Here is a 15498-nt window from a genome sequence, read left to right on the forward strand (position 1 = left end):
ATATCATAAAGATATAGTCTAATAATCAGAGCTGCACTCACTGCATAGAAATGTATTGGTCTTAATGGTCGACTTTGGGCAAAAACACAAAAATAACGGCTTTAAACTGTATAACTGATCAATGCACCGTCATATCAGGTCATTTAATGCTTATAAACCAAACATATTTATGAATAAGATATTTGGCTACAAAAGTGCAATTTCTTACTGATCTTTACAGCTTCAGTCCAAAAACAAATCCTTTGAAATGATGTCAACACATACTGGAAGAGTAGCTAGCTACCGTGACTAGCTTAGCTAACGAACTAGCTAGACTATATATACAAAAGTATGTGGATGTTCCAGGACTGCCGTTCAGAAGAAGAGATTGAATTTCACTGAGTTCTCCCCATTTGTTTGCACTATATAGATCAATGTTTTTTCTGTGATCGAATCAACATATCAGCCAATGCAACAAACCAAAACAAATGAGATTGAGTCTGTGATTTTGTTGTAGGCAGGGCCATAGCGCAGTGGAGTAGAATTCTATTGGCAGAGGGAGCCCAAGAGTGTTCTTTCACCCATATGAGTGGTCTTTCACCCACAAGTGACTGAGCTTTTCAGATCAGAACGCATTTGTTGTTCTTTGCTAGTTAGCGAGTTATTAGCCCAGTTATAGATAGGTATAGGTCAACAATGGGGAGTTCCTGCTACAATTTACAGTCACCTATTTGGCCCATGGTGTTACAGACCAAGTTACAGAACAAGTAAATCATTAATTAATGTCAAGCCCATCATAATGTAAAAACATTTTTTTAAATGCAATGTAGGCCTGCATTGAACACCTCATATAGTATAGTCTACTGTAGGCTATATCATAGAAATTAAAACCTATTTCCATGGTAAAATGTTATGGGATTTGCTTAATTGGTTTTGTTGGTAGGCCTACATTATGTTCAAATAGCAACAATAAGGGCCTCCTGAGTGGTTCAGCGGTCTAAGGCACTGCATTGCAGTGAGGTGTCACTACAACCCCGGGTTCGATCCCAGGCGGTGTCACAGCTGGCCGTGACCGGGAGACCCATGAGGCGGCGTACAATTGGCCCAGCATCGTCCGGGTTAAGGGAGGGTTTCCCCAGCTGGGATTTCCTTGTCCGCATGGCTCTCGATCTTCGCCTCTCCCAAGTCCGTAGGGGAGTTGCAGCGATGAGACACGAAATTGGGGAGAAAAATGGCTAAAAGTACAAATATAATATATATATATTGATTATTGGCTCCTGTCTAAAACTGTAAGTGCTAGGCCTGTTAGTTCCAGCGAGGGGAAATCTTAACACTACAGCATACAATGACATTCTAGATGATTCTGTGCTTCCAACTTTGTGGCAACAGTTTGGGGAAGGCCCATTCCTGTTTCAGTATGATAATGCCTTTGTGCGCAAAGCGAGGTCCATACAGAAATGGTTTGTCGAGATTGGTGTGGAACAACTTGACTGGCCTGCACAGTGCCCTGACCTCAACCCCATCGAACACCTTTGGGATGAATAGGAACGCTGACTGCGAGCCAGGCCTAATCGCCAAACATCAGTGCCCGACCTCACTAATGATCTTGTGGCTGAATGGATTTCTGTTTTTTTATTTTTAATACATTTGCCAAAATTTCTAAAAACCTGTTTTTGCTTTGTCATTATGGGGTAGTGTGTGTAGATTGATGAGGGGGAAAAAAACAATTTTAACAATTTTTGAATCGGGCTGTAACGTAACAATTGAAAAATGTCAAGGGGTCTGAATACTTTCCAAATACACTGTATATTATTAGTATATGTAAAGACCAGATTAAATTAAGAACAGTCTGATGGGTGACAATATTATCACTTGTGAATTATGTATTATCACTTGTGAATGATGCCCAGCATGTGAAGTAAGGCAAGAAACAGCACATACATATTTTTGCGCAACTTTTTCTAGTCATAGTCGCACACATCATGTAACCTAGCCCATAGGCCTATGTTTTGATAAGGTTTGTATCACAACTAAAGTGTCCAAATAACTCCAAATGTAACATATAGACCTAGGGCCCCTGGAACATGGTTAGAGAGCACATTGAAAGATGTGTCAATGCACAATCGCATGTGAAAACAGAGTTTTGACTGGCCACTATTTAAAAGAGGATCCGAGCTTTCTTGTGCTGCTATATTTATTACTCAATTCTTAATGTTGTTAAATTCTTAAATTAAGCACAATAATCCACTTTACAACATGGCATACAAAGGCGGGTGAGTTTCAAGTTTGGGAAGGCACATTTTCGCCATAAAAATGCACCTTTATAAGAAAGCATTCCATGCATCATCACATTTGCAAACTTATGTAAGATTGCCTATTATTCGTAATGTGATGAGTAGATTGAATAGTCATAATTTTGGGTATAAATATAACTCAATCACTGTTCGCAAAAAAAGACTGTTCACTGCATGGCTGAGCAACGATAGCATAGAGAAGGCCTAGGCTAATTCCGATATGTTTCTTCTTTCTTCGCATGGAAAAAAAATGGGTCTTTTATAAACACATTTCATGTAATTCTACTATACTTTATATGGCTGGAGACATTAGCAGAATCACAAGCATTTCGCTACCCTCGCTACAAGCATTTCGCTACACTCGCATTAACATCTGCTAACCATGTGTATGTGACAAATAAAATTGCATTTGATTTGATTTTTAATACGACAAATTACAGGGTAGCCGACTGCTGACACTGACAAACAGATAAATAAAAACAACAATGCTCATATAATAGGCCTACGAAAAGGGGAGATGCAAATAGAATATGACGTCCATCTAAACTGGTGGACAAAATGATTGTAAAAAAAACTAGTAGCACTGACCCAACAATTATAAATAGTGAATTTGCGCAGTTCGCACTCACTGGGGATATTACAGATGATCTCCGCTGGTGCCAATAAGATAGGCTATACTGTTGTTTGCTCAATTAAATTGAGAATTTTGATAACTTAAAGACAGATTAGTCTTTTCATTGAATTTTCTTTACAGCAATAACAGACATTTGCAACTCAACAATAATCTACCCAAATTGCGAGCGCTGCTTTTCCTTCTGACTGTAGGCAATACAATTTAAAACCATCCACAATAAAACATTTTTTTTTTAAATGAGCTAATGATCCTCTGTGGCCAAATCATGCTTTAGTATCCTATTTTTAATTATTTTATTTATTTTTGTATAGACAGGAGTAGGCTAATAACGCTATATAATTTCAGAAATATAATTCAATTTATTTTAGGAAAAGCTTTCCCTAGCCTTATGGATGTGCTGCCTATGCTTGCATATTAAAAACGTAACTGCACGTAACCTCCATTCACTATTCAAGTGCAGGCTATAACGTTATAACGTTTTTTTTTTTTTGTGGGCCATTCTAAATCAAAAAGAATTTCACCCATAGACTATATTTGAAGACCAGATTAAATTAAGAATAGTCTAATGGGTGAGAATATTATCAAGTACTTGTCAAATTGTGAATGCGAGACTGATGAAGTGTGTGCAGCCTGCACAAGAAGCAGAACTCATGTTTTTCATGCAACTTTTTTCAAAGTCGCATCATGCAGCCTTAGAATGTAATAAAAATCTAAACATATAGCCTAACATTTGTATCACACCTAATGTAGTGTAAATAACACTAAATTAAGCATATAGGAGGGCCGGTTTCTTTGTTAACACAGACTTTCCTCGGACATCCTTTGAGAAAATATCCTTTCTATTTTATTTAGCTATGTTTATTGTATTCTTCATACAATAAAATACTATACAATAATGCCACGGAATTCTAAGCAAATCTTGTCTGCTAATTTAACTAGTGTAGCCCACAGCCCTATGGCTTAGCCAGATCAGGGCCTAGTATAAGGACAATTCGGAATATGCTATTTGGCAACCATCCTCTCAGTGTAGAGAGGGTGAATGAATGGGCTGCTGCACAGTCACTATGGGAACTCTTTCTTGAGCTCCCGGTTAAATTGTGCATAACACTTTTTTTTTTTACTCTTAAATGGTTAAACTAGTGGGAAATATATGTGATTATTGTACAAATCTGTGAGTTTGCTAAATTTACTATTGTCCTAAATTAAAATATAGAATTATTTTGGCCATATTTAATACGTTTATTTTACACTACTTTCCTTGATGTGGACAGTATGTGTCACTACATTACACAAGCTCATGTTTTGACCATATCGGTTTGGGAGGATTTGGACATCCTTTTTACCTCAGATTGGTGATGTTAGTAGAAAAGTTTATAGTCACCACGATGACACAAGATGAAATGCTTAAAACAGATCAATATATTTGGTTTTGTACTGTTGATTTTGTCATACATGCTGGGGGTTGCAGGACTTCGAAGTCTTCCTGTCATTTTTGAACTCAAATGGCACGTAGAAATCGGGGTGGTCTCTATAAATGTCGCTGGCCTCACACCAATACACAGATTTGAGAATCAAATCATCTCTCAACTAACAGCCAGCCCTAGTCAGTGTTGATATCCTATGTCGGGTCGTGATGTTAAATAACAAAGCAACTGATTTGTTCCTTCCCCATTTCAACAGCCTCTCAGAATCTCCATCTGAGATTCCAAAATATTGACCACTTCCTTCAGCAATCTTCTAACCACTGATGTAAAACAATATTCTCAGATTCAGTGTCCTTTGAATAGTGTTAGTTTAAACAGCGCATACAACCCAAATGTTTGCCCTCTCTCTATTGATTTCAATGTGATATCGATATAAGTGAATAACAAAATAGTGTTGCGTTGAACTTTCCGCGTTGGCAACCCACTTGAAACAAAATGCAACAATCCAAAATGTAGCTGGCTGTCTTCTACAAGGTGCCCTCTAAGCGGTGATATACATTTTATTCCCAGATTCTGTGTGTTTTTTCAGTAGTGTTAGTTTGAACAGGATGTGCAAACTGACTCCACCCATCTTGTTCTATTGATTTCAACGCAATATCAATATTAATAATTGACAAATTAGTGTTGCGTTTCATTTTGGCGACCCCCCAAATCAAAATGCACCACTCAAAAATGTAGCTGACTGTCTTTAGTAAGTTGTCCTCTAACCAGTGATGGTAACAATATTTCCAATTTCTGTGTGGTTTTTTAGTTGTGTTAGTTTTAGCAGCGCATACAACCTGATTTTCGCCCCTAATCGATATGAGTGATTTAATGCGACTTATCAAACCAACATGGTTTTGGTGCGTATACAGTACATAAGGTGCTCGTTTAAAAAAAGAATACAAGTAATATTATTACTATTGTGACACATGTACAGTGGGTTCCGAAGTTATTGACACCATTGATAAAGATGAGCAAAAAATTACTGTATTAAATATATAATTCCAAATACTGAGCTAAATTGTATATTACATTTTTTTGTGAAATTATATTATTTTATACTAATACAATTGCTCAGAGGAAGATATTTTGTTTAACAAGTAATACTATTTTTGTCAAAATCATTGACATCCCTGTTTTCAATACCTTTCAATACCTCATCTTGCGAGGATAACGGCACTGAGCCTTTTTCTAAAATGTTTTATGAGTTGGAGAACACATTGGGAGGGATCTTAGACCATTTCTCCATACAGAATCCTGTGCATATGGACTGTCCTCTTCAATTTAAACCACAGGTTTTCAATTCCGGAGACTGAGATGGCCGTTGCAAAATTTTGATTTTCTGGCCAATTAACAATGTCTTTGTGGATTTTTATATGTGTATATGTGTGCTTGGTGTTATTATATACAAGCGCCCAAGACTAGTGAAGGCTCTATTTTCATGTCATCTGACCAAAGCACCGGTTCCAATTCAAGGGCCAGTGCCGTTTAGCAAACTCAAGGCATTTACATATTTTTGGATGACATGAAAATAGGACTCTTTCTATTCAAATCAAATTGTATTGGTCACAAATACATATTTAGCAGATGTCATTGCTGGTGTAGCGGAACGCTTGTGTTCTTAGCTCCAGTAGTATCTAACAATTCACAACGATACAGATCAAATCTAAAAGTAAGGAATATAATTAATAAGAAATATATAAATATTAGGATGAGCAATGTCGGAGTGTCATTGACTAGAATACAGTATATACAGTGGGGCAAAAAAGTACTTAGTCAGCCACCAATTGTGCAAGTTCTCCCACTTAAAAAGATGAGAGAGGCTTGTAATTTTCATCATAGGTACACTTCAACTATGACAGACAAAGTGAGAAGAAAAAAAATCCAGAAAATCACATTGTAGGATTTTTTATGAATTTATTTGCAAATTATGGTGGAAAATAAGTATTTGGTCAATAACAAAAGTTTATCTCAATACTTTGTTATATACCCTTTGTTGGCAATGACAGAGGTTAAACGTTTTCTGTAAGTCTTCACAAGGTTTTCACACACTGTTGCTGGTATTTTGGCCCATTCCTCCATGAAGATCTCCTCTAGAGCAGTGATGTTTTGGGGCTGTTGCTGGGCAACACGGACTTTCAACTCCCTCCAAAGATTTTCTATGGGGTTGAGATCTGGAGACTGGCTAGGCCACTCCAGGACCTTGAAATGCTTCTTAGGAAGCCACTCCTTCGTTGCCCGGGCAGTGTATTTGGGATCATTGTCATGCTGAAAGACCCAGCCACGTTTCATCTTCAATGCCCTTGCTGATGGAAGGAGGTTTTCACTCAAAATCTCACAATACATGGCCCCATTCATTCTTTCCTTTACACGGATCAGTCATCCTGGTCCCTTTGCAGAAAAACAGCCCCAAAGCATGATGTTTCCACCCCCATGCTTCACAGTAGGTATGATGTTCTTTGGATGCAACTCAGCATTCTTTGTCCTCCAAACATGACGAGTTGAGTTTTTACCAAAAAGTTATATTTTGGTTTCATCTGACCATATGGCATTCTCCCAATCTTCTTCTGGATCATCCAAATGCTCTCTAGCAAACTTCAGACGGGCCTGGACATGTACTGGCTTAAGCAGGGGGACACGTCTGGCACTGCAGGATTTGAGTCCCTGGCGGTGTAGTGTGTTGCTAGGCTTTGTTACTTTGGTCCCAGCTCTGCAGGTCATTCACTAGGTCCCCCCGTGTGGTTCTGGGATTTTTGCTTCTTGTGATCATTTTGACTCCACGGGGTGAGATCTTGGTCTTGGCCATAGTGGAGTTTGGAGTGTGACTGTTTGAGGTTGTGGACAGGTGTCTTTTATACTGATAACAAGTTCAAACAGGTGCCATTTAATACAGGAAACGAGTGGAGGACAGAGGAGCCTCTTAAAGAAGAAGTTACAGGTCTATGTGAGCCAGAAATCTTGCTTGTTTGTAGGTGACCAAATACTTATTTTCCACCATAATTTGCAAATAAATACATTAAAAATCCTACAATGTGATTTTCTGGATTTTTTTTCTCATTTTGTCTGTCATTGTTGAAGTGTACTTATGATGAAAATTACAGGCCTCTCATCTTTTTAAGTGGGAGAACTTGCACAATTGGTGGCTGACTAAATACTTTTTTGCCCCACTGTACATGTGAAATTAGTAAAACAGTATATAAACATTATTAAAGTGGCTAGTGTTCCATTATTAAAGTGACCAGTGATTCTATGTCTATGTACATAGGGCAGCAGCCTCTAAGGTGCAGGGTTGAGTAACCATGTGGTAGCCGGCTAGTGATGGCTATTTAACAGCCTGAGGACCTTGAGACAGAGGCTGTTTTTGGATGATAGCGTGGTGAACAGGCTATAGCTCGGGTGGTTGATGTCCTTGATGATCTTTTTGGCCTTCCTGTGACATCGGGTGCTGTAGTTGTCCTGTAGTTGTCCACCCTCTGGAGAGCCCTGCGGTTGCGGGTGGTGCTGTTGCCATGCCCGGGCAGTGCAGTGCAGTTGTCGTATGCACACGTGGTGGGTTTGGCATCAAAATGAGAATGCATGTGTCGTAAATAACCCTGTACCTATTGTAAAATATGGTGGTGGATCTTTGATGCTATATGGATATTTAGCTTTCTCTGGTCCTGGGACCCTTGTTAAGGTCAACAGCATCATGAACTTTACCCAGTACCAGGATATTTTATCCAAAAACCTAGTTGCCCCTGACAGAAGACTGAAAGTTGGCCGCAAGTGGATCTTCCAGTAAGACAATAACCCCAAGCACACATCCAAAGTCCATAAAGAAATTGTGGTTTGAATTGAAGAGGGCTGTCCATAAGTGTAGATATCAAGCATCTAGAAGGATTCTGTATGGAGGAATGGTCTAAGACCCCCCCCCCCCCCCCCCAATGTGTTCTCCAACTTATAAAACATTTAGAAAAAGGCTCAGTGCCTTTAACCTCACAAGATGATTTTGACCCCTACCATTGCTCCAGACCACAACAAGGGGGAGTCAGAGCACTCATTATGCAATTGGGTCCCAAGGTTTTTATATGACCAATGATATCGAGTGGTTCCAATGACGGATTTTGACCCGAGCCACCCGTGCCTGGTGGCGTTCTTTAACAAAGATGGCTGACAACATTACGGTGGAACCAAATGTAAGTTGTTGTAACATCATAACGAGTCAAGCAAAAAATGTACAATTGATAGGAATATGTTAGTTAATGTAGAGACAAACGTTTGTGCATATTTTTTTGTCATGAAGTTAATTGACAAAAATTGCTATTTTGCAAGTTATCTGACTAGCTAGCATTAGCCAGTGTTAGGAGAATGAATTTGAAATTTGTGTTGTTTAATGTTTTAGGGACTCTTGAGAAAACCAGCAAAAGAGGCTGCCCGTCTTGTGAAACAGTAGATGTAAAGAATCTACCTAGCTAAAGCATTTACTGCAAATTGAATGTACAATTGTGTATGCTTGCCTTGCAATGCATCTGAAGTAACATAGCTAACTATTTATTTGCTTATTGTGTAGTGGAGGATACAAATAACTGTATGCCTATGGATGTGTAGCTAGCTACAGTGTGTAGCTGATCTGTGAATGGACCCTAAAACGTTAGGTTCTGAACTAATATTTATTCCAATCTATGAACCTCAGCTATCATAGTTGTTGTATCAAATTCAAGTCTGAATGACATTAATGAAGCCTATGTGTAACCGGTGTGAAATGGCTAGCTAGTTAGCGGGATACGCGCTAATAGCGTTTCAATCGGTGACATCACTCGCTCTGAGACCTTGAAGTTGTTGTAACCCTTGCTCTGCAAGGCTGTGGCTTTTGTGGAGCGATGGGTAATGATGCTTCGAGGCTGGTTGTTGTTGATGTGTGCAGAGGGTCCCTGATTCGAGCCCAGGTAGGGGCGAGGAGAGTGGCGCAAGCAAAACTGTTACATGGGCACCGTTTTAATCAGCAAAATCTCCTCTATGTAATTATGTAAGTCTGGGCAGCGACGCTAGACCAGAAATAGTCAGAAGTTTTTATTTTTTCCCTACTTTTTCATTACGCAGACATTAGCACAGTTGACAGCATTGAGGTTACGGATGTTTACTTTCTACACAAGTTGGTTTTTTTCCAGTTTCGTCCTATGAACAGACTGTAGTGGGAAAATAAAAAGGGTTACATTTTTTTATGGAATTCTAAGCATCACTCCAGTCAAAACAGGCCCTGCGATTGTTTGATTCCATCAATTTGCTGTTCCAGTTTAGCCATCGTTCTTAAGCTGTTTTTCAGCCTTGGGTGAATTTTTTAAGGACAGCGTAACTAACAAATTGTCAGCCAACATAACTTTGTAAGGTAACTTATTTGAAAAGCCATTACTTTATTACATTGAGTAGCAAGCTACCCCTTGGTCGTTAGGGCAAATCTGGTCTATAATAGGAGGGGGGTTTTGGGACAGAGCCACTGACTGACCACTGCTGTCAGCTGGCCACTTAATCACCTTAGCTATTAGAGTATTAGATAAGCTGCTTATGGTGTCCTCTCACCCTTCTGGGTCAGTACCGTAGGGTGGCTGCTACTATACATGGGAAGTCTGATGTAAGGTGTTGACACACAGTGGAAGAAAGCCTCTCAGTCAGGCGACTGGCTGCTCTTAATCTCCATAAAGAGCCCTAATGGAGGCTAGCTACAGTCTGTTGTTATGGTGATACCACCAGCCCTACCCTGCTCATTTACTGACACCCGGAGTGAGGAAGAAATTAGTCATGTCCAGATTTATAGAGGGAGATGAAATAAAAATTGCACAGTCACATGGCTGACTGAAAAGAGTGCCAATTTGGGACGCAGCCAGTGTCTCACCGGTCAGATGTAAAACTGAAGACTCTTCTTATGAATGAAAAGGGGACTTGGGGTCATTTCCTGCTTGTTTGCTTGTGGTTAGTTATCTAATGTTCATGTTTATAATGTTAGTTGTGGAGGACCAAAATGCTCTGTGTTTCTCAAATAGAATGTCCTTTACATGTTAAATAACAGCATACACACAAACACAAAATCACTGTCAGCTCTGATCTATAACCATGGCGCCATGGATATTATTCACACCCTCTCTCTCTCTCTCTCTCTCTCTCTCTCTTTCCATTTCTTCTCTCTTCTCTCTCTCCTTTTCTCTCCCCTCACAGCCAGGAACTTCAATGTCAATAAGTCAGAAGCCATGCTTCGAAAGGTAGGCTAACACTCCCCTTCTCCTTTCCTATGTTGCTATTGAAACATATATGACTAGTTCTGTTGTATATTTTCATTGCTGCCATTAGAGTACCCCTGGTGTGACCAATGGCTTATCTAGCCAGTAATCTGAAATACTGTGGGGAAAAGCATGTGGGAAATATCAGGAATGTAGCCTAACCACAATACAATACAGGCACTTTCAAAGAGGGGATTGCGTCACATGAAAGTGTTGCTTAAAAAACTGAAATACATCCATCACATTAATTTGATTAAACACCTTTGCCAAGCCACGAATGCTACTGTAGTGGAGAGTGGGGTAATTAATGCCAAAGGGCTAATTGAGCCACCCCTTGTTTCTAGGAAACACAACATTAATCACGTGACCAAATTAGGAGGAGGTCATAATTTAATGGCATCTGTGAAGGAAGAAACCACATAGAAGTGGTAAGCAAGTTAGGTCCAAAAAATGGATTTTCACAAAGTCCAATTCATTTGTTGTGTTATATGTTTCATGATGCTAATATCTAAACCAAGTAGATTGGTTTAAGACTGTTTTATACTTCAGTTGGGCTCCTAAATATAGCATGAGGTCCTAAACCTAATATGAAAATGCATCCTTGTAGCTGTGTGGGCAAATTTAGTCATAATGCTTTCTTTGGGGTAAATTGTGCCATTTGGCCAAGTTGAGCCAATGGCACAACATACCCCATACAAATGATGATCATACAAATGATAAATTACATTTAGTCAGTTTTAGGCATAATATGAATAGCATTTTAAAAATTGTTCATGCTTTTGAACTCAATATATTGCATTTTTATTGTTACAGAGCAGACATTATCATGCCTCATGCATACAAATGTAAAACAAGCAGGAGTCGTCAACCTTTTTTTCCTGAATACAAAGTGTTATGTTTGGGGAAAATCCAATACAACACATTACTGAGTACCACTCTCCATATTTTCCATATTGGTGGCAGCATCATGTTATGGGTATGCTTGTAATTGTTAAGGACTTAGGGAGTTTTTCAGAATAAAAAAATAGGCATAATGGAGCTAAGCACAGGCAAAATACTAGAGAAAAAAACTGGTTCAGTCTGCTTTCCACCAGACACTGGGAGATGAATTCACCTTTCAGCAGGACAATAACCTAAAATGGTTGTCTAGCAATGATCAACAACCAATTTGAGAGTGCTTGAAGAATTTTGACAAGAATAATCGGCAAATGTTGCCCAATCCAGGTGTGTAAAGCTCTTAGAGACTTACCCAGAAAGAGTCACAGCTATAATTGGTGCCAAAAAGTGCTGACTCAAGGATGTGAATACTAACACTAAGTTTTAGAACACCTACTCATTTAAGGGACTTTCTATATTTTTACTATTTTCTACATTGTAGAATAATAGTGGAGACATCAAAACTATGAAATAACACATATGGAATCATGTAGTAACCAAAAAAGTGTTAAACAAATCAAAATATATTTTATATTTGAGATTCTTCAAATAGCCCCCCTTTGCCTGGATGACAGGTTCCAACCACCGTGTCTTTGTAAGACGTGGTGTGGGTTAACGGATTATCTCCGCATGTGTATTTCCCACCGTAAAGCATGGATGAGGTGTTATGGTGTGGGGGTGCTTTTCTGGTGACACTGTCTGTGATTTATTTAGAATTCAAGGCACACTTAACCAGCATCACTACTACCGCATTCTGCAGTGATACGCCATGCTGCATCAGATGATCTGGCCTCCACAATCCCCTGACCTCAACCAAATTGAGATAGTTTGGGATGAGTCGGATCGCAGAGGGAAGGAAAAGCAGCCAACAAGTGCTCAGCATATGTGGGAACTCCTTCAAGACTGTTGGAAAAGCATTCCAGGTGAAGCTGGTTGAGAGAGTGACAAGAGTGTGCAAAGCTGTCATCAAGGCAAAGGGTGGCTATTTGAAGAATCTCAAATATAAAATATATTTTGATTTGTTTAACACTGTTTTGGTTACTACATGATTCCATATGTGTTATTTTATAGTTTTTATGTTTTCTATTATTCTACAATGTAGAATATAGTAAAAATAAAGAAAAACTCTTGAATGATTAGGTGTTCTAAAACTTTTGACCGGTAGTGTATGTAAATTAGATTATTCTGTATTTCTTTTTCAATACATTTTCAGGCTGTAACACAACAAAATCTGGGAAAAGTTAAGGGGTATGAATACTTTCTGAAGGCACTGTATAAGTTTATTTTATCAACTGTAATAATCGAAAAGGCTGATGTCAGGAACTGATGTCAGCACTCTTACTCTGAAAATACAGGCCCAGAGTAGTGCTGTATGCCGGGTTCAGAAGCCCCGGCCCATTTCTTAGTTCTGAGTGATTACTGCTTTTTGAGGTTGGTTCAGTTTCGTTTTGATTATTAAAAAAATATCACGGCTTTCAATTATGAAAAAAAATGTGTGATGAAAATAATGATGTTACAATGATTTTAGAGCTTTTTAATGTAAATTTCAAAGCCAACAATAGTGAGCATTCAATTGCCAAAATATTGGAAATTTTTCAGTTGTGTATATTACTTTATTTTTATTTGATGACTTTATTATTTTTCATTCCTTAAAGTAATAATCTTATCTCTGCTCAGGTAGTAGCCTTGTAGTCAACCATCCATCTAGCCAGGTCCTCTATCGTTATGTGCTCCCCATACTGTACTGTCTTTAGTCATCCTATTTAGCTAACCTGCCTAAGTAAGCTGCAGAGCTGTCTGACAAAATAAACTAAGAAAAAAAAGAAATGTCCTCTTACTGTCAACTGTGTTTATTTTCAGCAAACTTAACATCTGTACAATTTTGGATGAACATAACAAGATTCAACAACTGAGACTAAAACTGAACAAGTTCCACATACATGTGACTAACATAAATGGAATAATGTGTCCCTGAACAAAGGGGGGTCAAAATAAAAAGTAACAGTCAGTATCTGGTGTGGCCACCAGCTGCATTAATTACTGCAGTGCATCTCCTCCTTGTGGACTGCACCAGATTTGCCAGTTCTTGCTGTGAGATGTTCCCCCACTCTTCCTCCAAGGCACCTGCAGGGAATGGCACTAGCCCTCCCCCTCCGATCCAACAGGTCCCAGACGTGTTCAATGGGATTGAGATCCGGGCTCTTCGCTGGCCATGGCAGAACACAGACATTCCTGTCTTGCAGGAAATCACGCACAGAACGAGCAGTATGGCTGGTGGTATTGTCATGCTGGTGGGTCATGTCAGGATGAGCCTGCAGGGAGGGTACCACATGAGGGAGGAGAATGTCTTCCCTGTGACGCACAGCGTTGAGATTGCCTGCAATGACAACAAGCTTAGTCCGATGATGCTGTGACACACCGCCCCAGACCATGACGGACCCTCCACCTCCAAATTGATCCCGCTCCAGAGTACCGGCCTCGGTGTAAAGCTCATTCCTTCGACGTTAAACGCGAGTCAGACCATCACCCCTGGTGAGACAAAACCGCAACTCTTCAGTGAAGAGCACTTTTTGCCAGTCCTGTCTGGTCCAGCGACGATGGGTTTGTGCCCATAGGGGACGTTGTTGACGGTGATGTCTGGTGAGGACCAGCAGGCCTACAAGCCCTCAGTCCAGCCTCTCTCAGCCTATTGCGGACAGTCTGAGCACTGATGGAGGGATTGTGCATTCCTGGTGTAACTTGGGCAGTTGTTGTTGCCATCCTGTACCTGTCCCGCAGGTGTGATGTTCAGATGTACCGATCCTGTGCAGGTGTTGTTACACGTGGTCTGCCACTGCGAGGACGATCAGCTGTCCGTCCTGTCTCCCTGTAGCGCTGTCTTAGGCGTCTCACAGTACGGACATTGCAATTTATTGCCCTGGCCACATCTGCAGTCCTCATGCCTCCTTGCATCATGCCTAAGGCATGTTCACGCAGATGAGCAGGGACCCTGGGCATCTTTCTTTTGGTGTTTTTCAGAGTCCGTAGAAAGGCCTCTTTACTGTCCTGTGACCTTAATTGCCTACCTTCTGTAAGCTGTTGGTGTCATAACGACCGTTCCACAGGTGCATGTTCATTAATTGTTCATGGTTCATTTAATAAGCATGGGAAACAGTGTTTAAACCCTTTACAATTAATATCTGTGAAGTTATTTGGATTTTTACGAATTATCTTTGAAAGACAGGGTCCTGAAAAAGGGACATTTCTTTTTTTGCTCCTGTTTAATTTGACTAGTTCTTCAAAGTAGATAAGGCATACTTTCGCGAACTTTCTCCGTCCCTCTCATTGTTTGTTGTGTACATTCCACCCTCATGCAGTCTGTTTATTTTACCTAATTTAGCAGACGTAAAAGTCTATCCGTCCAGAGATCTGTATATAATGACGAGATGCTCATGTCTCCACGCTAACAATGGGAGTCGTTGTCCCAAAGGCAGGAAGGAAGGCAACAAGCTTAGTTCCAAAATAAGCCCATAGAATTGCATTGTGCTTATTTTAGATAGAATTTGTCAAGAATAAAGCTTCTCCCTTTGCCTCTTCCTCTCTGATCCATCTGTCTGAACCAGAAAAAAACTTTCACAAAGGAATGTGGTCATTGTAGTTCATTACCACATTTCTGCAGACTCATACTAATGAAAACTACAAGTCCCTTCAGCCCAGTGTCCCACATCTGCCTTGACTTGATTTTTCTCGTGAATGGATCCATTTTTCTCTAGAGAAATGGAGCAATGGACTCGCAAAAAAACATAACTAAATGGAATTCAAGTAATTGAACCAATGACGGTCAATTAGTTGTTTAATAACCCCTTAAATGACGAAAGGTCAGTTAATCGCTCAGCTCTATCATTTCCTGAAGTGTGTAGTGTATTATCCCCTTTATGCTGATGGGGTATTTATGCAGG

General features: G+C 39.7%; 1 protein-coding gene across 4 annotated transcripts in view; it reads left to right on the forward strand.

Annotated features, from left to right (window-relative positions):
- Window positions 1-15498, forward strand: part of LOC110526048 (SEC14-like protein 2) — a 43273-nt gene that overhangs the window by 2107 nt on the left and 25668 nt on the right. For all 4 annotated transcript variants that reach the window (XM_021606645.2, XM_021606647.2, XM_021606646.2 and 1 more), the window contains one exon: window positions 10563-10606. In XM_021606645.2, coding sequence (XP_021462320.1) covers window positions 10563-10606 — 44 coding nt within the window. The remainder of the gene's footprint in view (window positions 1-10562; window positions 10607-15498) is intronic.

This window comes from Oncorhynchus mykiss, chromosome 6 (genome assembly GCF_013265735.2).
Source record: "Oncorhynchus mykiss isolate Arlee chromosome 6, USDA_OmykA_1.1, whole genome shotgun sequence".
NCBI classification, from domain to species: domain Eukaryota; kingdom Metazoa; phylum Chordata; class Actinopteri; order Salmoniformes; family Salmonidae; genus Oncorhynchus; species Oncorhynchus mykiss.